The sequence below is a fragment of the Tachypleus tridentatus genome, chromosome 13 (genome assembly GCF_004210375.1).
Source record: "Tachypleus tridentatus isolate NWPU-2018 chromosome 13, ASM421037v1, whole genome shotgun sequence".
Taxonomy (NCBI): Eukaryota; Metazoa; Arthropoda; class Merostomata; order Xiphosura; family Limulidae; genus Tachypleus; species Tachypleus tridentatus.
The window spans coordinates 61111840-61135806 of NC_134837.1; the positions used below are offsets into that span (position 1 = coordinate 61111840).

The 23967-nt window shown below is 32.7% G+C and overlaps 1 protein-coding gene across 2 annotated transcripts in view; it reads left to right on the top strand.

Annotated features, from left to right (window-relative positions):
• Window positions 1-23523, top strand: part of LOC143240409 (uncharacterized) — a 48113-nt gene extending 24590 nt beyond the window's left edge. For both annotated transcript variants that reach the window (XM_076482800.1, XM_076482802.1), the window contains 17 exons: window positions 1111-1182; window positions 3662-3799; window positions 6917-7060; window positions 7414-7557; window positions 8250-8321; window positions 9257-9328; window positions 9679-9822; window positions 10269-10493; window positions 10833-10996; window positions 11492-11628; window positions 12291-12468; window positions 13061-13345; window positions 14188-14463; window positions 15697-15966; window positions 17252-17380; window positions 17776-18246; window positions 18455-23523. In XM_076482800.1, the coding sequence (XP_076338915.1) occupies window positions 1111-1182; window positions 3662-3799; window positions 6917-7060; window positions 7414-7557; window positions 8250-8321; window positions 9257-9328; window positions 9679-9822; window positions 10269-10493; window positions 10833-10996; window positions 11492-11628; window positions 12291-12468; window positions 13061-13345; window positions 14188-14463; window positions 15697-15966; window positions 17252-17380; window positions 17776-18246; window positions 18455-18639 (3106 nt within the window). In that variant the 3' untranslated portion in view covers window positions 18640-23523. The remainder of the gene's footprint in view (window positions 1-1110; window positions 1183-3661; window positions 3800-6916; window positions 7061-7413; window positions 7558-8249; window positions 8322-9256; window positions 9329-9678; window positions 9823-10268; window positions 10494-10832; window positions 10997-11491; window positions 11629-12290; window positions 12469-13060; window positions 13346-14187; window positions 14464-15696; window positions 15967-17251; window positions 17381-17775; window positions 18247-18454) is intronic.
• The last annotated feature ends 444 nt before the right edge of the window (window positions 23524-23967 follow it).

Consider the following 23967-nt stretch of genomic DNA (forward strand, 5'->3'; position numbering starts at 1 on the left):
CTTGTACAAATGCTATCTGCGAACAACTGTCCCTAATTTTGAGGATAAATTAAGGATAGCTATACAGCAGCTTCCACTGTTAGCTCATGGACTAACTCTTCACTGATTACACAGTGGGATTTCACCGTTTCATATAGTGCATCCATAGGTCAAAAGTGCGTAATTCGATTTTAGCGGCAATGGAACGTAAACGTAAATATTTGCGAACTGCTTTCTTTTTATTGCCAGAGAGTTTTAAGACAATTTCCGTTGGCAACTAAAAACACTTATTAGTGTATGTTTGGAGTTTTAAGCCCAAGAAAACTAAAGGTGATATGAGCGCATTTGAATGTGATATTTACCAGTTAAACTGAGAACGTGCAAAATGATTCGAAAATCGCCAACAGCTTTTCAATAATCAACACATGTTTAACTGAAGTTTACTTGTTTTTCTTTTAGTAACTTTGTAATCAATTGTCAGAGCATCCCTATCAAACCCCTGTGAAGTGTTTTTACAACAATAATTTCATTGCTCTAAGATTATCCCGTACTCTACGTGTCCATTACTTCTTGTAAAGTGTATTATATCGAATATTATAGTACTAACTGAGTGTTTTGAGGCATGATTTTTTACCTAAACCATGCCTTAAATCTTATGTTGAATATTATAGTTGTAGCTTGAGAATTCTCAAGCCGTTTTTTACCTAAACCGTGCCTTAAATCTTTAATAAACATGTCATTACTATGTGTGTGTCGTTTGAATATTAAATTGATTACTGTTAGTTCAGTTTTTTGTTTCTTTACCTCTAAAGACTTATTTTGATATGTAGAAATTAATTTGTTACAGGATTAATCAGTATATCTGTTACTATTAAACTAATCATGATTAACAGTGTTTATGGTCTGTGTTTACCTCTCTTCTCAGTATTTTTCAGTTATGATTCCACGCGTGCGACAAATTTTTTTTTGCAATTGTGTAATAAATGTTAAAAGCCAGAAGTGAGTTCATTATTATAGCTTGTCATGGTGGGAAAAAAAAAAGTTGACAGTTGTATAGATACAGGTGTTTTTATTTGATGTTTTAAACAGTATACATTGATATATAAGGAATAATTCATTTTACTCTCACAGGAAAGTCATACATAACCATTTGAGTGACATACCAGATCTAGGAGAACAGCAGAGATTGAAGACACTTAATCTGTAAGTGTTTCTAACCACTGTTTTGTTACTGAAGTAAATGACTGTCTAATTTCAGTGGAAAAAATGTGTTCTGCTACTATTCCGTAAGTTACTGTATTAAAAGAAGTATACATAGTCTTTCTGTTGTATTTAGTGTCACACATATGCTAAAGATTGGATTATGAAATTATATATAACTTGAATTTCAGAGAGTAGAGGTGTATGCTGACTGAGGAAGTGTAATGACATTCTGTAGCCTTATACAGACTTAACTGTGTGAGACATGACAATATCTAAAGTATTGACATACGTCTAAAGTTAAATTGACCATCCACATATCGGACCACAGGAACCTTTAACACTCATGGAATTCTGACTCTGTTGAATGTACAAATGAATCTTTACTACGAACTCGCAACGTCATCATGGACAGGATTAGTAACGGTTTGATTGGTGGAATTTTTTTTTTATGTTGATAAGGAATTGATTTTTTTCAGTGGAAAACAAGTGTACATGTTGATGAACCTTGAATTAATCGACTTATTATGGCATGATACGTGTGTGATATTCAGTATCACGTGTACCAGTCGGTGCTGTTGTGTGTACAGCTGTGATGAATCTTCTAATTCATAACGAGCAATGTATAATAAACGTGGCCTAACCGATCATTCAACAAAAATTACAAGTGTGTGCTAGGCATGTGGTCTGATCGGAAACCGCCATATGTTGTAGCAAAACTGTGGTTGCCGTTATGGTGATATATACATTATGTGGGTTTTGGTGAGCAGGAACAATTACTCTCCATTAACTTCCCATAAAGAACATTGTGATTCATTCATGTTCCAGTAGGGATCCTGGAATTAACTAGCCAGGGAAAACATGCTAAACCCAAGAGGCAGGGAAAGCGTTGTTGTAGCAGATATTATTTCTCTCTAAATAATTTATTGAGCAGGGTAATAATAGTACTTAGAGAATTGGGTATTAGCTGGGCAATTCAAGGGTCATCATATAAATGCTCGCCCCCATTGTGTAGATTGTCGTGTTTCAATCTTTGAACTGGTATGTGAATTTGATTCGGCCAATTGACGAGAGGAGGGGCTAAAGTAACGCGAGAAGTGGAGGAGAGGAACCCAAAAGGATGTAATAATGATTAGTAGGTGGGAAATGTCACGTATAGGAACTGAATAAATTGTTAGAAGTACCAGATGGCCAATCCTTTGTGAAATCTGTTTATTTTGTTACGTTGTTTAATGTGATTCGTTTAGTGTAAAGTCATGGCTTTGAAGACCTAACAAGGTTTTCCTCATTAACCAGCTATACAACCGTTTTAAGTAAGGCTTAACTAACCATTGCTTCAAGAACTAAACAACACGTCGAGGAATGTATAAATGGAGTGTATAAGCACGTATATATGTGTGTGTGTGTGTGTGTTAGTAACGCACTTTTCATTGATTCATGCAATATCACTTGTTGCTAAAAACTAAAATGTGTACTTCCTTTAAACAGTGAGCTTTATTACGTAATTCGTCACAAGGAAATAAAAAAGGCATAACGCTACAACAACTTTGAACAATCTGCATATTTGATAGTTATGAGATATTAAATAATGAACAGTAGGCCACATTCTTCTGTCACATGCCATATCTACAGTGGAATTCAATGTAAACCTTCTCAACACCCTTACTTTTCACTCGATTCACGTGACCAACGCTGCACCTGTCAAAACATATCCTTTTTCCGACTGATGACGTTAACTATAGATTACTGTTTGTTTGTTTTTTTTCTGAGAATAAACTATTACTTTTACATACTGTTGTAAATTTCTTGCACATGTTAATTTTTCGACAGTGGAATGGAGAAAATATTATATGCACACTGAAAATATATACAGCTTTTAACAGAAACCGTTTCCTTTGTAATATTTTGGTAGCCTGCAAGCCATTTGAAGATGAGTGCCAGGATGTATGTGTTTTACGTATAACACATCACTGCTTAAGATAAACCTTGTTTGTTAGTTTAATTGATGGACTAGAGGAAGGAAAGCTAGTCAGCTCCATCCACCGCCAACTCTTGGGCTACTTTTTGTCAAGAGATTGTCACATTATAATACCCTCCATAGTTAAAAGGGCAAACATGTTCATGACAGGATTCGAGCCCTCATTGTTAGATTGCGGGTTTGAGTGTCTTAACTACCAGGCCGCTTCCCTAGTGAGACATGGTATATCTGTAGACTCGCATCGCTAGGAACCGGGTTTCGATACCCGTGGTGGGCAGAGCAAAGATAACTGTGATTCTAAACAAGCAAAACAAACTACCAGCCCATCCGACACTTGATTGATTGATTTTGGTAATACAGTTTTTCTTCTGTGAAATATATGTGTGTGTATATACATATAAAAGATTTAGAGATAAAAGCCATACATACCTCTTCTGAACTTAGTTTAGTAAAAAGTAATCGTCTTAAAAATTTATAAATATATGTATAACTTGTTTGTTTTAGAAACCATAACGAGATATATACCATAACTGTAGCAGTTTTGGAGAAATATAAAAGCCTGGAGGTGCTAGATCTTGACCATAACAAGATAGTGGACATCCCTGTTGGTTCATTTCCTAAGAAATCAAAGCTTCTTCATTTGTAAGTATAAGAAAAAGTCCGTATGTTGCTGTCTGATATGTTTTGTTTTTAAACTTTTTTTAATGGACCCTAAATAATCAATGGTTAACAGTTTTTTTTTCTTTTACTGAGTGGGTAAAGAAAAAAAAAAATTTATAATAGACCAGTACTTTCATTGGCTGAGCTCAGTAAAGGTTAAAGACATGGAAAACAATCCGATGTCTGTCGCTATATGATGTAAGCTGTATCTACTGTGACCGTGCCAAACGTTTAGTGACTTATAGTATCATTTATACTAGGCATAGCGCAGGTAAACATTACAAAGCAGCTACGGGCTATGTTCTTTAATGTTGATAAAAACGTGCGATCACTTTTAGAATTGATGGTGTTTGGAAACCTGCTTTCAGTTTCACTTAGAAGAAAGAACTTTTTAGTATTAGTTGTAATGGATGCTATAAAAGACGTGTATTGAATTCTCTATTTCTCTGAGCGTGCTTGGTAATGGAATAAAGATGTAGTAATTTTGAACAAGGAGGATATTTTTCACACACACATGGTCAGTCTAAAACATCATAATGGACGTAGAAATGTTAAAGGTCGGTGTTCCGTTGATTAGACGTCCGCATAGTAACACATCATTAATTGTATTATATTGAAGAGTAGGCCCTGTCATGTAATATTTAGCAGAAGGGGACAACTAGGTGGTTGTTTAGCATTTTACTTTTAATAATATATATTTTTATTTTGTCGTTAAGTTTTATTGAAGCACTGGTTGCTACTGGTGGATGGGTTTACACAAACTTTTGTTGTGAGGAAAATTGTAATGATACTTTAGAGTGGTAGGAGCAGAATTGTACAAAATAAACAGATTATTTCCATGGATGACATATCGTCAGTGGTGTTACAAACGTAGGTAGGTCAACACTAGATCTTTCCCGACAGAAGTTGTTGAAATCTATTAGAAAATACATTGCAACTTCATTAATTCACTCGAAGTACAGCGAATCATTGCTAATGTGCAGATTGAAACTGTTACATAGATTTTTGTTGTTGCACTTTTTGAAGTAAGTTTTGTTTCGTAGTTTTTTATAGCTGGTTTATTGTTAAGGTTAATTTATGTTTATTGTGTATGGAAGTATTCTTCGGACATGCATTGCTGTACCAACATACAGTTTTATTACATGATTATTTGAACGTCATATCAATCCGTGCTATTGCAGAAGTAAAAAAAAAAAAATCCATTCACATTTTGTTAGCTTCACAGTTGCTGTGGGGAGGTTAAGCCATACATCAGCAGTGGTCAGTGGTTATAGTAGGGTGGCGCAAAAAAACAACAAACAGTCAAGTGGTTCTATTGGTTATACAGTATTAGTTCTTGAATGTTTTGCATTCTGTGTTTTTATACTAAACGGCCTTGTGAAAAAATGTGATTAAAATATACCACCTTGAAGGTATCCATAGAAACGGTTTTATCTAAAAATTGTAAAATAACTACAAAACAAAATCATCTGGGAAATCAAAGATGTGAGTTTTCATTGCGTTTCTTAGGTTTAAAAGGTTTCTACATTTGCCGGTTTAGGCAGTGAATACTATACAGTATTTAATGAACCAGCTAAGGAATTGTACCAAGAGCAGAAAAGTTGTTTACGAAACATGTGTGTGTTTAAAATTGAAGGATGTGTCTGAATCCTTTCGTGATATTGACATAGGTTTGTATAATGGTTTGGTTTGAATTTCGCGCAAAGCTACACGAGAGCTACATGTGCTAGCCATCCCTAATTTAGCAGTGAAATATTAGAGGAAGGTAGCTAGTCATCGTCACCCACCGCCAACTCTTGGGCCACTGTTTTATTAACGAATAGTGGGATGACCGTCACATTATAACATTGCCACGGCTGAAAGGGCGAGCATGTTCGGTGTGAGGGGGATTCTAACCCGCGACCCTGTGATTGCGAGCCAAGTGCCCTAACTACCTGATTTGTGTAATCAACTAAAAATGTGTCGCCCTGTGAAACATGTCAGGCTTGTTGAACTGTTTCTGTTTGCTATAATCAGATACATAATCCTAACTGAAAAATGCTTTCGACTTTACAAGAACTTAGGCAGAATATAAAGAAACAGAGATCACGGGAGGTGATCAATATATAATGTTAATTTCTACTCTTGTACACCAAATATATGTAGTTAATTTGTCACAAAATACCGTTGTCCCGCTTTCGATGATACTTTAAAAAAGTAGTGTATGTAAGGACGAAATGGTGGTGAAGTCGAGTATTGATTCGTTATTTCTAAATACTTTATTCAAAGCGTTTCATAACAAAAAACATGTTTAGACAGTGACGCTTGTCTGACTCGAATGTGCCAAGCTTACAGATACAGTTGTCACATAACACTAACGACTTTGTCACAATTCCAAGTAGCAAATTCCTGTGTGACAGTACAGATGAGTCTTGAGGCTCGTGCAACAGATCAGTTTCGCTGGCAGTGTCGTGGCGCAGGTGGCCTAGTTGCTTCTGTGAGTTTAGGTTTAGTAACTGTACTAGGAGAGTATGGTGACAGCCTGCCAAGAGATGAAGAAACTAAACATCGGTTTCACGTACCCCCAATCTGTTTCGATCAAGCTAATCTCGCTAAGGCATGTGTGCCTATATCTGTAAAGTGTGTTTATATACGTGATCGTAAGTGACATAACAGGATTCTGAGAAACATAAAGTTTAGTATTTTATGTTTTCATTGGCTTGTAAGATAAGTTTTTTGAAAGTGCATAGGATTCATTATTTTATTTTTCCATCACCCAAAACTTCCAGTTGAAGTGAAAACGGCTAACTGATTTTCTAAAAATGTCCAGTTAAGTAAGATACCCTGTCAAATTTAAGACTATGTATATCTGTAATTGGGGAAATTGAATTAAAATCAGTATCAGTCAGAGTGTGTTTAGAAGAAAAAGGAATACATCAAATTTGTATGTATATCTTTGTGGTTGAATGTAAAGAAAGTTCTGTAATAAACATACTTTATTTCTGACAGGAACTACATATCAACAGTCAGTGATGTTGAGAACAACAGTAACCAAACCATTTCAAAGTTAATTATATCTGGCTATGTGTGTACATTTATTTTACTTTTTCCTTTCTTCAGGAACCTCAATAACAACCGGATAGTTAATATTGAAGAAGGTGCATTTGATAGCCTTACCTCATTGGAGACACTGAAGCTGAACAAAAACAGACTCTCTACCATTCCAAAGAATCTGTTTAAAAGATTACATACTCTGAAGCATCTGTAAGTTATGTATTTTCAGATCATAGTTTGATATCTCTTCAACTGTATATCGTAATATATTGTGGTCAATGTTTTTGCTTTCAGATTGTGGCTAGTGATATATAGTAAAAACCTATATTTGTTCACCAGTTTCTCAAGGGTTTACATTACTGAATTTAATGAATATAAATTTGTTAGTCCCTAGAAGTTTCTATGAAACTTATTACTGACCATTTTATATATGTCTCATATATATATTTTTGTTTTACTGTATGTTATGAGGAAGTCCTGGTCAAAATAGTTGTTTGTTTTTCAGTTGTTTTGTGTAAAAAATGGCAAAAATATACCTGAATTTATATTGTTTTTTCCAATAGCGAGCTTAATAAGAATCGCATTCAGAAGATTGAAGGGCTAAGTTTCCATGGCTTGGAGTCTCTACAGGTTTTAAAACTGAGAAGAAATGGAATAGAACAGCTTTTAGATGGAGCCTTTTGGGGACTTCATAACATTCATCACTTGTAAGGATTGTATTTACATTAATCCAATAGTTAAAACATTCTTTACAAAGAAGTGAGTTAATCAGACATCTGGTACTTTTGTAAGTTCTTTGTTGATGAAAACTATGATATTTTTTCTAAGTAAGAACATTTAGTTAACCATTTATAGAAAGGAGTGAGGCATCTAGTAATTTTTAAGTTCCTTATTGATAAAGAACATTCTGTATGTTAGATGTGTATGATCATGTGTTAATAAATTTGTGTGAATATTCTTCCTTGTTTTTGAGAACATAGTGAAACGTGTGTAGTCATCACTGTTGAAAATGTGCACAAAAAGTGGTGAAGTGTAGTATCATATGTTCTGTGTTTTGCCCACAAAATAAGGAGGACAGATCTAGGTCCCTAACCAATTTCCTGTTATGTTGGTAATATAAGTTATGAAAACAGTTGAATTTTTAATATTTTGAGGAAATAGTCTTTTCTATATTTTTTGACACTATTATTTGTTTCAGTGATATAATATTGTAAAATTTGGAAGGATATATTAAGTTTTACAAAAACGAAAATAGATTTTCAGGAAAAATTTTCATTACAATAACCTGCTTCCTTCTAAGTACCTAGCATTTTAGTTATATAGTAATTAACAAGAAAGCTTCAACTGTGGGTTTTGTTAGCTCATAGACTGTTGAATCTCATGTTTTTTTTTATTACAGACATCTGGACTATAACAGTATCAGACATGTGAAAAAAGCCTGGCTATACAAGTTATCTTCACTTAAGTCACTGTAAGTAGTAATATTCACATTTTTGTTTTACATCTCTAAAAAATTTCTTGCACATTTGTGAATTTATGTGCTCCATTACCATCAATCTAATAAATTTTTTATACAGCGTGTATTTGTAGTTTTTGCATGTATAAGAAATCAAATATATTAGTTTTAAGATCAAGAGAAGAGGAATATGTAGAAAGTAAACAGAGGGGAAAGATAAGTAAATTCTGCAAAGGTTAAAAATGCAGTTTAATAAAACTGACATATTGAAACAAGGAAAACTGAAGGGAACTGAGGTTATTATTCAGACTGGATTTTTTACCTAATCCTGTACATTCATAGGTCATCTGTAAATACACTTGTAGTGAGTGTAAAGTTATCTATATTGGCAATAGTATAACACAAATTAAAATAAGTATCTGTAAACCTACAGGAGTTCCAAGCAGAAACACTCAACCACTCCTGAGTTCATTTGTTTCTCTTATTGCACATGTTATCAAGTTATAAAACATCCTTTATCTATTGGTAACTTGAACATTCTAACATCTAAATCATCATAATGTCAGTTCTTTTGATATATTCATTTCATTAAATTGTATTTGTAAACTTTGTTAAATATACTTATTTCTTCTCTTGTTTTATGTACATGTGTGTTTATGACACGTAGGTGTATCGTTTGAAAACATTTTAGATCAATAATGGTGTTATATGTAAATACCCAAAATCTAATGGACTAAGCATGTTGTTTTGTTTTATCATGGTGATCCAGTTTTACATTAGACTCAAGTTTCTGCCTAATGAATCTATAATTCTGATACTTGTGCTAGCTACGTGTAAAGCTGCTTTAGCTGTAATTGCTAACATTAGTTCTTACCCATGCATTATTTATAGTAGAAGTAATGTAAAGCAGGTTAATATAATAACTAAACTGAATACGTTATTTAACATAGATCGCTGACACACAATAAAATATCTGAAGTAGAAGAAGAAGGATGGGTGTTCTGTGATCATTTGAAAGACCTGTAAGTCTGAATATGTTTATTTTAGTTTGGATATTATCCACTCTGTTTAAGTTTATGCTACAATGTTAGATAAGAAGTAAATGAAACAGTTCTAAAACATGTAGCTGCACCAGTGCAGTGACATGTAGTAAAACACTCCAAAACATGTAGCTGCACCAGTGCAGTGACATGTAATAAAACACTCCAAAACATGTAGCTGCACCAGTTCTGTGACATGCAGTTTCCTGCTGTTGTTCTTAAAATTCACTTGTGATAATTTAATATTTTTAAACAAAAGTGTTAAAGTGCATTAGTGACAGTCATAAATACTGTTGTTAGTTTTGTTTCAGTCCTTCCTACTTACACTTTAGGAACTTGAAGTACAATCAGCTGAAGACTATTACAAAGGACACATTCTCCAAATTGTTCAAGCTTCATATACTGGATCTTGAATATAACAACATATCTTATATTGAGGACAGAGCCTTTGAGCATCTGACTTTTCTACAAGTCTTGTAAGAGTTTTTGTATTCTATGTATATGTACTACATAAGTTTTTTTGTGGGGAGGGAATATTACTGGTAATAATGTCTTTTCTTATTCCTTGTTATACAAAAGTAGCTCACCCTAAAAGTTTTTGTCTTAAAGTGCTTTAAAACGTAAATAAAATTTTGTTGTATATATAACATTGAAGGAAATATGTTTGTTTGTAAACCCTGAAGTTACAACCTGAGATCTTGGTTGTTAGTTTTACTGTGTGAAAAAAACCATTATCACAAGAGGCAGCACTTAATGTTCAAAGTATGTCTGTATTTAATACAAATCTCATTGACAGAATTAAAAAAAAATTAGCACTGAGATAACTTATTTTACTTACTTCACAGAGATATAATTGAATGTTAATCTAAACATTCAAAACTAAAAATAGCATGGCTCTGAAAAACATTTTCATTCACAATAGAAAGTTAAGCAACAATGAGATTTCTTGGACCATTGAAGACACAGATGGTGCCTTTTCTAACCTGACTAGTTTGATGGAATTGGGGCTAGCTAACAATAGGATTAAGTCCATTGCTAAGAAAGCATTTGTTGGACTACACAGCTTACACTCATTGGATCTGACTGGAAATCCTATTACAGCAATTCAGGAAAATTCTTTTCAAAGTCTACAGAATCTACAGGAATTGTAAGTTATATTTGAAAGTAATGATATTTTGATGAAAAACAAGCTTGAATTAATTATATAAATGGGCAGTTAATTGTGTAATAATAATAATAATGTACATTATGTGATGAAATTTGGAAAATGTATACCAACGTTGCTTATTTTGACAAGGTACACTTTTGCAAGAAATCTTTAGTATATGTGTCAGTATAATAGCTAAAGTATTTCATGTTGGTATTTATTAAAAAATATACTTAATTTTCTGTATTTTTGCAATACTTGTAGTAGATAGTCACATGTGAATTAATGTATTAGTTATGCTGAAAATTAAAATAAAATGATTTTTTGTTCTTTTTACAGGAAATTCAACACTACTTGTCTGCTTTGTGATTGTTCCTTAAAATGGCTTTCCAAATGGTTAATAATTTCAGGGTTTAGTCACAGTGTCATTGCCTACTGTGGTCATCCTGAGTCACTAAAGAACCAAAGCATCTTTACAGCTAACCCTGAAAACTTTACATGTGGTATGTATGACTTGGTTACATTGTGTGTTTCTGAAGTTAATTTAACATTCATAACTAAAATTTCTCTCACTAAAAATCACTAAAAAACTAAATATTTGTAAAGATGATCCCAAAATCTTTTCATATAGTATCTGTGAGCCATTTACATTCTGCATTGATAAAAGTTCAAACAAGATATTATAAAACAGATGTAAAATATATTTTATTATTGCACATGTCTGTAAAATAGAATTCTTATGTTAGAAAGATACATAGGTTTAGTTCAGTGATATAGGCGACTTTCTTGTTTGAAAATTGTGCTTGATATACTAGTTGCAGGTGAATAGAGAAATACTGGTATGTTTTATCACCTTAAACACATTGTATTGCCTAAATATAGTTATCACTTTAGAAACAACTGTGTTCACAAATAACCTGTGTTCATTTATGTAACCTAGAGGTTTTTAATTTCCTAACTATTTCTGTGGTTTTGATTTTTCCAACTATTTGCTCTAGATGATTCCCCTAAACCATACATCACTGAGAATCCTCAGACACTGACAGCTCTTCAGGGTGAAAACACCACACTTGTGTGTAAGGCAGCCAGCTCTAAAGATACCCCTGCTGTTTTCCAGTGGAGAAAGAACAACAAGGTTATTGTGCTTGGAGTGCCTCATGTGGCAATTTATAGTAAAATCCAATACCTGTATTATAGTGTAGGGGGCAAATCAGTTTGGTTGGTAAATGTTTTAACATGCACATAAGGTTTATTACTCATTGTTTTAAAGTATTTGAGGGTGTATATCAGCTGTTAGTTAAATTTCACAATATTTATGTTAATTACTGGCACTTGTTCTATTTAATAGTTTAAAAATGCTCTTTGTGTACTACTTGCTTAAACATAATAGAAGAATGTAGGAAAAGAATAATGTGTGAAGTTGCTTCTTATACAAAGTAAACAGGTAATAGTGTGAATACCAAATTACATGTAAAAATTCAGTAGGATAGTTTTAGATGTGTACAAGAGTGTTAGTGTAATTTAGCTTTTAGATTATGCTGTTTACCAAAAGTAAATTTTTCACTCTCTTATTCTGAAGACACTGAACATTTCAGTAACTGGATGTTGTAATGTATAAGACACGAGTTAAAAAATGTGCTATATCTATATTTAAAGGTTGAATTCAAATTCACTATAAATAAGATCGTGTGTTTTCTATAAAGTATAAAATGTTAAATGTTTGAAGACTTACGTTATCAGCTGTTGAACACACACTTTATAACATGATAGTTTTAACATAATTAATGTTTCTTTTAGTTGCTTCTTGAAGCAGAAATGGAAAATTTTAACAAGACTGGAGATGATGGCGTCACCAAACATGCCAGCCTTTTACACATCCGCAACATCAGTGATGACGACGAAGGGAGATACCAATGTGTTATCTCTAATCAGTATGGTACTGCATATTCTGACAAGGCACATATTACTGTTCATGGTGTGTACCAAATATTTATTTATTATATTCATAAATAAAAATTTAATCTTATGGATTACAATTGAGAGTTATCATTTAATAGCACAACTTTAGTATCAGTTGTTAATGTGAACACTTGCACATTCCTCAGAAGTTAAAAACTGACAAGACTGGTTCTGTGTGTGAACTTCAAGTCTTTTTCCAGTGACAAAAGTAATTAACAATACAAGATTTGGCTTTAAAGGATTCAGAGAGCTTTATTCAACTATTTTTTGAGAGCAAAATGTTTGGTTTTCTTTGAAACAAGATATTTTCAATAGCACCTATATTTTACAGTTAATTAAAGGTAGCTTTTAGGTTTATACTGAACATGCAAATTAATCTATGTAACTTTTACTAATGTATCTCTCTCTCTCTCTTTTCTTTTTACAGCTACTTGTTACTGTATACTTTAAACTTTAGTTGTTCCAGTATGATTTCTGATTTTTTTGTCTTGCCTTACTGACATACAAATATTAACAAGAATCTTGTATGAAAAGTGATCTGTTTTACCTTTCATGTGTTTCTGGTGTCAGAAAAATTATGGAAAACCAGTATGTTTCTTTCAATACAGTGTTCCCAGTGTTCACAAAAACACCAGTCGATGTCACAGTGAAAGCTGGCAGCACTGCCAGACTGGAGTGTGCTGCAGTAGGGTATCCCTTGCCAGAGATTGCTTGGCAGAAAGACGGAGGAGATGATGACTTTCCTGCAGCTCGGGAACGTAGAATGCACGTGATGCCTTCAGATGATGTCTTCTTTATTGTTAAAGTAAAAACTAGCGACATGGGCACATACAGCTGTACAGCCAAAAATGATGCAGGAGTGATCATGGCAAATGCTACATTAACTGTTCTAGGTAAGTATATGAGGAACTTTCAGATGCATTGGTAAATTTAAGTGTGTTTGTTGTCTCTTGAAAATTATGGTAATTCTGCCTTAAGAAGTTTTGTCCATCACTGTGACACGTAGAAATGCCACCCAATGGGAGGCTGTTTATGCTAATAATTACTAATGGTAACCGTACCTCACTGAAACAAAAAAAGGGAATATTTTGTGAGAAACAATTTTTTTTCTAGGAGACTTTGTACAAGAAGTGTTTGGGTTGTGTTAGTATAAACTGTAGTGTTTCATATATTAAAAGTGCTACTATTTATTGCAAAAATAAATTTTTTAAGAAATCTATTTTAAGTGCTACACTCACTAATTAGTTCACTGAAGATATAATTAAACCCTCACGTACAGTCCATATGAAAGTTGTGAAGAGTGTGCTTTTATTTAAAAGTGTAAGTTCTATGATAAAGAAAAGGTTGTTGTACATACTGTAATTTTTTTCTAATTCAATCTTTAATACCCAAAGTGTAAAATATACTGTAGTTTTTTCTAATTCAATCTTTAATGATTTTAGATTTTTTTTAAAAGAGTACAAATAAAGGATCTTAAATATTTTAAACAGTTTTTTCTGGTTTATTTTTATGGTCAGTAATTATAATGTATTTTTTTGTTATATCTGAGAATTTGAGCAAGCAGTTTCAGTTAACTTTTACAGTAATAATTATATCTTATTTTTCTAAAATTCAGTAATTGAATAAAGGCTACTTGATTTTTTTCAGACAGAAAATACAAGTTTTTTTTTGTCAGATCCTAACTTTGAGGTTATAAATCTTGATAAATTACCATAATTGTTTTTGTTTGTTACAGAGACTCCAACTTTTGTAAAACCTATGGGCAATAAAGAAACACGAGTAGGTGAAACAGCAGTCTTGGAATGTATGGCTGCTGGTAGTCCTAAACCCAGTTTGGCATGGCTGAAGGATGATGCTCCTCTGGTTCCTACTGAGAGGTATTTTTTTACAGCTGACAGCCAGTTGTTGATTATTGTCCAAACTAAATTGTCTGATAGTGGCAAATATGTCTGCAACATGTCGAACACAATGGGATCAAAGTCAGATTCTTCGTATTTAACAGTCTTACCAGGTAAGTTTTTCACTTTACTTTAACCACATAATTAATAAAAACATTATAATATCAGACAGGTACTGAGATTTTTTTTATGTGGATATTTGCTATAATTTTTGTATGATTTCAAAGAATAAACTGTTTGTAAATTTAGCTCAGCTGGACTTCAACTAGAAAAATAACTCTCTTAGCCACTGTGGCTAAGTAATTTTCTTTTAGCCACAGTAACAGTTGTTTAACCACAATTTTAAGTTGCCAAAACTGCATGGTGTGTGACTTTTATTATGCATCAATTACATCCAGTAAAAAATAATTGTAATTATGTGAAAATCTACAAGACTTTAAGTTTTGTACTATTTTTTATTCCCCAGTAATCTTCCCTACCAAAACAAACAAAATAAAATAAACATGATAAAGAGGAAAATAAAGAGATACATTTTTCAGAATAACACAGAAACAAAAAAAATGACTTAAAACAAGAATACAGTAGCAATACTAGTAAGTAGATAAATTCAATGGCAGCACTTCATGTTCTTCATGTAATCCTGGCATTGTTGTAACTTCAGTCATACTTGAGCTGTGCAAAATTTATTTTGAAACAGCTGAATTTTTTACACATGGCAGTGTATCCAGTTTTATGGTATTTTTCCATCCAAAAATTGGTTTTGAAATTTTTAGTTTTTTTCTGAGAAAAAAAACAACATGATTTTGGTTGGGTTTCTGACTGTCCAAGATCATAAAAGAAGTGTAATACGTTTCTGTTTGGAAGACTGACTATTTGATGTTCATGTACAACTTGAAGTGAATAAAGCTACGTATGTTACTGTAATATTATATTGAAGTCCATAACATAAAATATTTATTTTTTATCTTTATATTTGCCACAATCAAATCTAAAGCAGGTAGACTACAGAAACCAAGTATCATATTAACATCTAATGCATTGATAAGCCATGTTTGAAGCATCAAAACTATGTAAGTGTGTTTAAAGAAATTACCCTTATTAGTTTTTTGAGCATTCAATATTGTCTTTCATTCTGTTTTCATAATACAAGGTGCAAGTCTACAAACAGCTAGGATTTATTACCTTCTGTGCAGAGTTTATTGCATGAGAATCTATTTTTGGCTCTGTGATATGTTTCACACTCACTGTATAAATATTTAATACAAATGTTGTGAATATGAGGAATGTTTAGGAATTTATTTTACATGGATTATTAATTAATGTTAGATTACAAAAAATAATTTTAGCAACAAGAAGAGCAGCAGTTGGCTCCGAAGATGATAACACTACCACAGGGATTATCATCATATCAGTTGTGTGTTGTGTTGTTGGAACTTCTCTTGTATGGGTAATAATCATCTACAAGACTAGGAAGAGGGGAGACGATTACCCTCCAACCAAAACGGACGAGACTACCTTGCCTTGCGATATGATACCCTCATTTAATCCATATCCCCATAGCACCGTTGAAGAATACAAGAATTCAACTGCTCACCTGTTTTTAGACAATAATTCTGGTTAGTATACTGCATTAAATGCAGATTTGTAAAATTTATTCAGGAAGGGTGTTTAATAGTAATCCATCTCTCTTATAATTGTCATTTGCAAAAGTACTGAAACCAAAATATATTTAGTTAGTGTGAAAGAATATTGGTATTGAAAGCAATACCCCAGAGTTTGTTGGGAAAAAAGAAATATTGAGAAAACCCACTGATGTTATTTGTACAGTTATGGGTAGGTGCTTTGGCTATGTAACAGTTTTTAGAAGATTCAATGAACTCACATTATATTTGTGACATTCATGATGTTCCATGCTTTTGTGAATGAATGACCACTCATGAGCTGTGTAGATACTGAAATTCTTTATGAATGACAATTCTCAGTGTATGTTAAATGTTGTTATTAATTGTGTTTTATTGTACATACCTATTGCAGAACCTGTGCTCTGCTTGTGACTATAGAATATGACTGATATGTATAATAAATATTATCTTAAAAAAACACCTCCCACACCAGCAAGTCCAGCATCTTTTAGTACTGAGCCCAGGAGGGGGATCCTTCTTGAAACTGGTCATTTAATGGTCATTTCAATAGATCTTGATGAATGATGTTTGGTACAACTACTAAAGCAGACAGAAACAAGAAAGTATTGATGACAGTATGGCATGATGAAATCTATGTAGATTATACTGTGGTGGTACCATACTAGGTATTACACCATTTTTATTTTTATTATATTTACATTTAAATATGGTATTTTTTATTTAAGAATTGTTGAAAAATCATCTTGTATTCAAGTGCATCTGCTTTAACTTCAATACTGCATATTGGGCTTTACTGTGCTGTTAGTTTCATGCAGTATTAAAACTAATGATTTCTTATATATGATTCCAGTCCCCACTTTTGAGCGTAAGTGTACTATTGTTCCCATTGTTTTATGTTTCACAGTCAGTGTAGTAATCAGTTGATGAATTTCCAATTCAGCTTGCATGTTGTATCAATTCTTTCCTCATCTGGTTTGTTCCTATGGTTTAACTTTTTTGCCACATTTAAATCAGCACACTCATAACCACATCTAGAACATTTCAGACTTGTTTCATTGCTACATCATTTTACTTTACAAGCTTGCTTATCCATGTTGGCTCTAGTGGTCTTTGGTTGGGTCATGGGTTTAGTCCAGTGACATAGACCTGGAATGACTTGTTGATTCACATCAGGATGTTGGGCTCTGTGTGGCAGTTGTTAATAAAGTATTGTGGAAAGTTGTATCTAAAGTAAAAATAATTTAATTTTAACTTGTAGAGCATTCAAGTCGTGACAGTGGAACTGGTGACAGTTCTAAACAGAGCAGTGACGAGTTTCTTCCTTTAGATGAGAATTCTGGCCAGGTCTTATTGCTTCCCCATAAAAGAACCACCATACCACACTTTGGTAAGTTGTTTTTCTTTGTTTACATTTCTAACAGAGAGATACCTTACAGCTTTGGTGCTTTTCATTTGTCACTGAATATTGTGACAAGAATGGCTAAATGGGAGAAAATAAACTTCTTGTAAGTGTATTTGTGCTTGGTCTGTCATATATGTAATTTGTAGGCCATAACGAGTTCTGTGTAATATTTGATCAGAGAGATATAAAGTGTCTGTATTTCCTGTGATATCTAGTGTGACTTATATATGTGGAGTGATTGATTTGAAATCCTAAGTTTATTCTTTAATTTTTAGTGTGACCATTTGCAAGGTCCCTTAAGGTCTAGTGTTGGAAATATAGCTAGAACAAGTAAGGCTATACTTTTGTATTTTGTCTTATTTGATATTTTTCTGTTGTAGGATCAAGTGTGGCTAGTATGTTAGGTCAGCAGAGCAATATATCTGTAGACACAGTGCAAAGTTCTTCAAGCACAAGGACAAGTAGCAGGCAACAGAGGGCACCACTTTTACATACATTCCACACCCATCCTAAGGGGGACAAGTTATGGAGAGGCCATCCTATCTCTGCTACGAACCAGGCCATGGATGAGGAAGATGGATTACACAGGCCACCAAGTAATCAATATTGCTGGCCTGTCAAAGAAACCAAACGTTCTTTTTCAGTTGGTCATCTTGCAGTAAACCCAGAGTATCATTCCATTCCAAATTCCAGTCGCAGCTGCAGAAGTATTTATCAGAAGTACCAAGAACTGTCTGAAAGTGAGGTGACAGACGGGAAACTGGGCTTTGAAATTTTACATCGCAATGGTGAACCAAGTTCTGCAGACAGTTGGAGCACATGCTCCTTAAAGCACAGCAAGGTTTCAAAAGGTAAGTTTATAATCAGTTCTTGCAAAATTTCAAGATACAATCTTACGAAAAAAATTCCTCAAAATTAGTTGTCTTATACTTAATGTTTTAAACTTTGCTTTTTGTCTTATCTATTCACATTTTGAACTCATTTCAATAATAAAATCTTTTTTTTTAACTTTACTGTGTGCATGCTTATTATTTTTTTCATCTGATTATTGACTTTTAGAGAGACAGAAAGACAGTGGCAGTTTTTCACTGGACAGTGAAGATCAACATCTAGTTTGCCAGTCACTTCTACATAGTCAAGGAACAAGTAGTTTCATACATGAGCCAGTAGCTGCCCAGACTGTCTCATCTTTATCTCAGGTTCAAGCGACTCATAGCCCTACCTCTCGAGTGGGAGTCGCGTAGCACTTGATAAGGTTTACTAGTTACTGCAGCTGTGTTTCCGAGTGATTTGAAACAAGTTCTTTATGACAGATGTGCCATAAAGAAAGTATGTATATAAACTGGTGTGTAATTTTATCACTATAAGAGTATAAATTAATGACAACCTAAGTGCACAGAGTGTTATAAGAATGCCAAGGCTTGTGGCTCTTTATTAATCAGTGTGTACTTGTACAGGAGAATAAATTTTGCCAAATGTACTGATGGAGGAAGCCACATGTATGTATGTTGTGTAAATAATCACTGTACAGCATTTTAAATCCTTTATAATATTCAAATATAGACTTTGAACTAAATATATGTATACTGTTAACTAGAGCATGATAGTAATTATTTAGCTATCCCTGCAGATAGTGTTATATCTTAAAATTTGTTTTGTATTTCAAGAAATCTCCACTAGGGGAATATATCACATTATTATTTTTTATTTTACCATCCTAAGTCAAGAAGTTATGTGCCAAACCAGGTTTGTTTGTTGTTTTACTGTTCATAGAAGAAAAACAAATTCCATCACAAATGTTTAGACACCTGTATACTTTTTCCACATAACAACTTATATTGCCTATTTAAAATTTATAACTGAATGAAGAATGAATGTCTCATTAAGTTACATAATTAGAAATGCCCTAGAAGGGCATTATAAGATGTTAAATCAAAATAGCAAATTCTGGTTGTGTGTGTATGTTTTCCTCTTGCTCATGTAAAGATAGATGTTTTACCTTAAGGCTCCAAATGATTACTGTAATAACTAGTTTTGTTTCCATTTAAAATCCAACTTACTTGGACAATTTATAATATACCTCAGTGTAAACTGTGACTGTCATTAAATGTTTTAACATGTCTTTAGTGAAAAACGTTTACAGTTGTTAGATGTAGTAGTAGTATGTTTGTTTGTCTTAATCTCATTTTGCCTGTTTTTTCTTTTTAAAACGTGTGTCTCCGAGATGTGTCATTTTGCCACAAACTGAAGATGAGCTTATAAAGTGTGGTTTGCACAGAATATTAAACAGAATATATTTATTGTGGATTACATGGATTGTGGTTCACTCTTTAAGATGTGTAAAAGTGCTAATTGATTCAAAATACTAGCAAATTTCCTACATAATTAATAACTCAACAATCAATAGTAAATTAAGTCGAGCAACAGCTGCCAGTAAATTCTGCTTAAGCCCATGTGGTATTGTCCTCTACTTACTGACTGACCATAGCTGTCAGTAAATTCTTTTACTCAGTACAGAGTATCAGATATAGTATTTACTGACAATCTGTGTAATTCTTCTACTTGACACAAAATATAAAACATAGTGTTTATTGAAAAGACAGAATATAGAAAGTAATCTTTTACTGACATCCCAGTTAGTTTTTCTACTTAACATGCTACAGATAAAGTAGTTACTACTAAGAGAGAGAACAACTGCTAGTAAATGGTCCTACTTAGTGTTATACTGTATATAAACTAGCTGCTGTTAAGTGGCAACAATGACTGGTAGATTTTTTTACTTAATGCATTTTATAAAAACTGTTTAACTGCAAATTGAAAACAGCTGCAAGTAAAAGTTTCTGCTTAATGAAGTATATTAAAACTGGTTTACAGCTAAGGCACAACAGCTTTCAGTAACTTGTTCTTGATACATTGTACAGAAACCAGTCACTGCTAAGGGTTAACAGCTACCAGTAAATAATTCTACTTAATACCCATTGTACAGAAACCAGTCACTGCTAAGGGTTAACAGCTACCAGTAAATGATTCTACTTAATACCCATTGTACAGAAACCAGTCACTGCTAAGGGGCTAACAGCTACCAGTAATTGATTCTATTTAATACCCATTGAACAGAAACCAGTCACTCCTAAGGGACAACAGCTACCAGTAAATGATTCTACTTAATTTACATTGTACAGAAACCAGTCACTCCTAAGGGACAACAGCTACCAGTAAATGATTCTACTTAATTTACATTGTACAGAAACCAGTCACTCCTAAGGGACAACAGCTACCAGTAAATGATTCTACTTAATTTACATTGTACAGAAACCAGTCACTGCTAAGGGACAACAGCTACCAGTAAATAATTTTACTTGATTTACACTGTAGGGAAAGTAGGAACTAATGACAATAATTAAGACAACTAGATGACACTTTCACCAACTGATCTTACCAATCATATTCTAAATATTGCCAGTCGTTTAAGATGTTTCAATTATTTGTGTGATACTGAACACTTATGAAGGATTGTAGGTGTAGCAACATTGTAAATATTTGAGTGATAAGAACTTTTCTGCTTAGCTTTAAAAATCAAGAAACACTACTGCATTCCTAATTACTAGCCAAAAAGTGTGTAGATAATTTATTATTTTTCTTCATAAACAAAAACAGTCACAGCTATTTAATTTGTTATGAACCCTAATAGTTTTTGGAAAATATGATTACCAGGCAGTGTTTTGTAATTGTAATCTCTAGCTTATAAGTGAATTAGCAGTAATTCAGCTGCACTGAACTTGGTTATTAGTGCTACGACCTGATATTTTCAGTAGCATTGCAAGAACTTATTAAATCCTGGTCAGCGAGGAGTCCATCCTTGGAGCTGCCATGTGCACTTTTTAAAAAAGTATCAGGAATAAATGGGAAAATTGTGCAGTGCAAAATAATCTTAAAAAGGCAGGAGTAACTTTCAGAATTTAAAAATCCTTTCTGAGTACAGATAAATAAAGCATCAATGGTTGGCTACCTCTGACTTCCCAAAAAATCCAAGGATGTTATTAGTCAATTTCAATACATAATTAATGAGAATAAACATGTTTTTAGTGTTTTTCTAATACATCTTTTAATCCTGTTGTTCAAATCTTGTAACAAAACACACATTTACATAAGAACATCTTACTCTATTTTCTTTAACTGGATTTTGGATATTTTCCACTACTCCACATCTATTAAGGAGGGTAACACAACAAGGTTTGGTTGTATGTTAACTGGACAGTCACAAATATAAACACATTTCACAGCTTTTGCTGTTGCCTTTATATTTAAGATATTCACGTGGTCCAATTCTTCATGAAACTGTGGTTAGATTTGCACCATGCAAAAATAGAAACCCAATTTTGAAACAGGTAATTATTTTTTACATACAACAATGTTATGCAATTTGTATAGCATTTATACGTGCATTCCCCCATTTTTATTTTTTTCCCAGCATAATAAATATAATTTTGGATGGGCTTCTGACTGACTAGAAATGCATAATATATCAGTTTTTGTCTTTATAAATTACTATCAAGATCAAACATAATTATTAGTTGGTCTGTAAGTTCAGTTATTATAATTTAGTACCAATTGATAATGAATCACTCAGGACCAGATATTGTTAACTATTCCAATTTAAATGTATTGTTACTATATCTAGTACTAATTCACAACAAAATCTCAGGATTTCCTATTCTCAACAATTTCTCTGTTAATTTAGTCACTATATTGTAGTATTAACCTATAACTAGCTACTCAGGACTTCATTGTCAGCATCTTAACTAGAAAAGAAGTCAGTACGCATTAGTACAAAGTTTTAATTATTAGCTAATTCACTATAATCTTTCATTCTCAATAATTATGTCACTTGCTAAGTTTTGTAAAGTTCCTCATTGATATATTTTAAAAAGTGTATAGTATTAAAGTAGGCTTAGTGTGAATAATAAGTGCATTTTTCTGAAAGATACAAAATACTGTACATAGTATATATATATATATTGTTTGTTCTGAGTGTAAGCTTATATTATAAATAAACACAATAAATACCCAAATTATTAAATCTGACTTGAAAATTAAGTCTATATGCCTCTAAAGGAAAGCTGTTTCTGAACTTACGGAGTGTTAAAGTAAAGACACCTTAAGGTGTAAGGCTTGAGAGTTCCTCTACGGTTTATGGTAATTTTCTTGTGCTAAATGGAAGTACTTGATTTTATCAGGATACTGAGAATGAAACACTAGGTTTCAGTTGTGTAAGTGTACAAATTATGTAGATATTTAAAAAAAATGAATACGTTTTGTGATTATTTAATAATTGTATTGAAGTAAAACACAAGATGAGAGTGGTGTATATTTGTATTTTATTTCACTTAGCTCGTTTTCATGGTGTGATGCTGGGTAAAATGATCCATGATTGATAAGCACGTGTTTGTTTAAACGAACGCAGAACTAGATTATTTTTAATCTGATTCACTCTTATACAGATTTTGTGATAGTAAACACCAACTTGCTGCTGATATGTATAGTAGATCATTAGCGGATGTATTTGAAATCTTTATGTATTCAGAGTTGATTGTAAGAAGTGTTTATTAACAAGTAAACGGGAATTAGTTAGGACTGTATTACAGTAAAATTAAGTCCTTCCCTGATATCATTCGATATGTGTGGATATAACATCTATTTGTAAATGAATTTAATTTATTGTATGATTGTGGTTATCATGAATCTTAAAATATTTCTGAAAGTTAATCTAAAAATTCAAGCTATGTGAATGCTATGTTACTCTCATGATGAACCCCTTTAGCTCATTCTTTCAAATAATATTATTAGTCCTAAAAGCATAATGGATTCATGTTGTAAACTTTGATGTTATTATCTTGATGTATGTATATTTAGAACTATAATATTGTACAAGTTTGGAGAACAAGACAGTGATGGAATATGAAGGTTATGTGATTGTTAAGACTTGTTTTGTAAATTCTAATATGAACACCAAGTTCTCCAATACTTATTATACCCTTGAACAACTTATTAATTAATATCCCGAGCATCATATCCATGTGAACTCACTGTCATGAACAATGGTGAAATAAACTTATATCACAGTAAAAGAGATGTCATTCGCTATCTGCACACATTTAAGCTGAATTAAACAAGATAGGTTTTTATTATATCGCATATCATATCCGTTGGAAATGTTTTAGAAGAAAGGAAATCAACATTGAAAACGTAGTTGAAAGTGTTTAAGAAAGAGTAGAAAAATTTGTAGGGAAAAGGGATAGAAATCGGATGTTAAAGTATTACTGTGATGATAAAGTGAAGTAAATTTGGATACTGAATACGGTTTATCTTCAATCTGAATGACACTTTATATGGCCAGATTAGAAACTTCAGTGCTCGGTTTTTCCTAATTTTAAACTGCTCACCACAGGGAAAATAACAACTCCAGCAATATTTGCTATATACGCTGTAGAATTAAAAGTCATTCTAACCAAGTGTCTTGATTCATTATGTTACTTACGCTATGTCTTATGATTTCAAATAACCTAAAATTT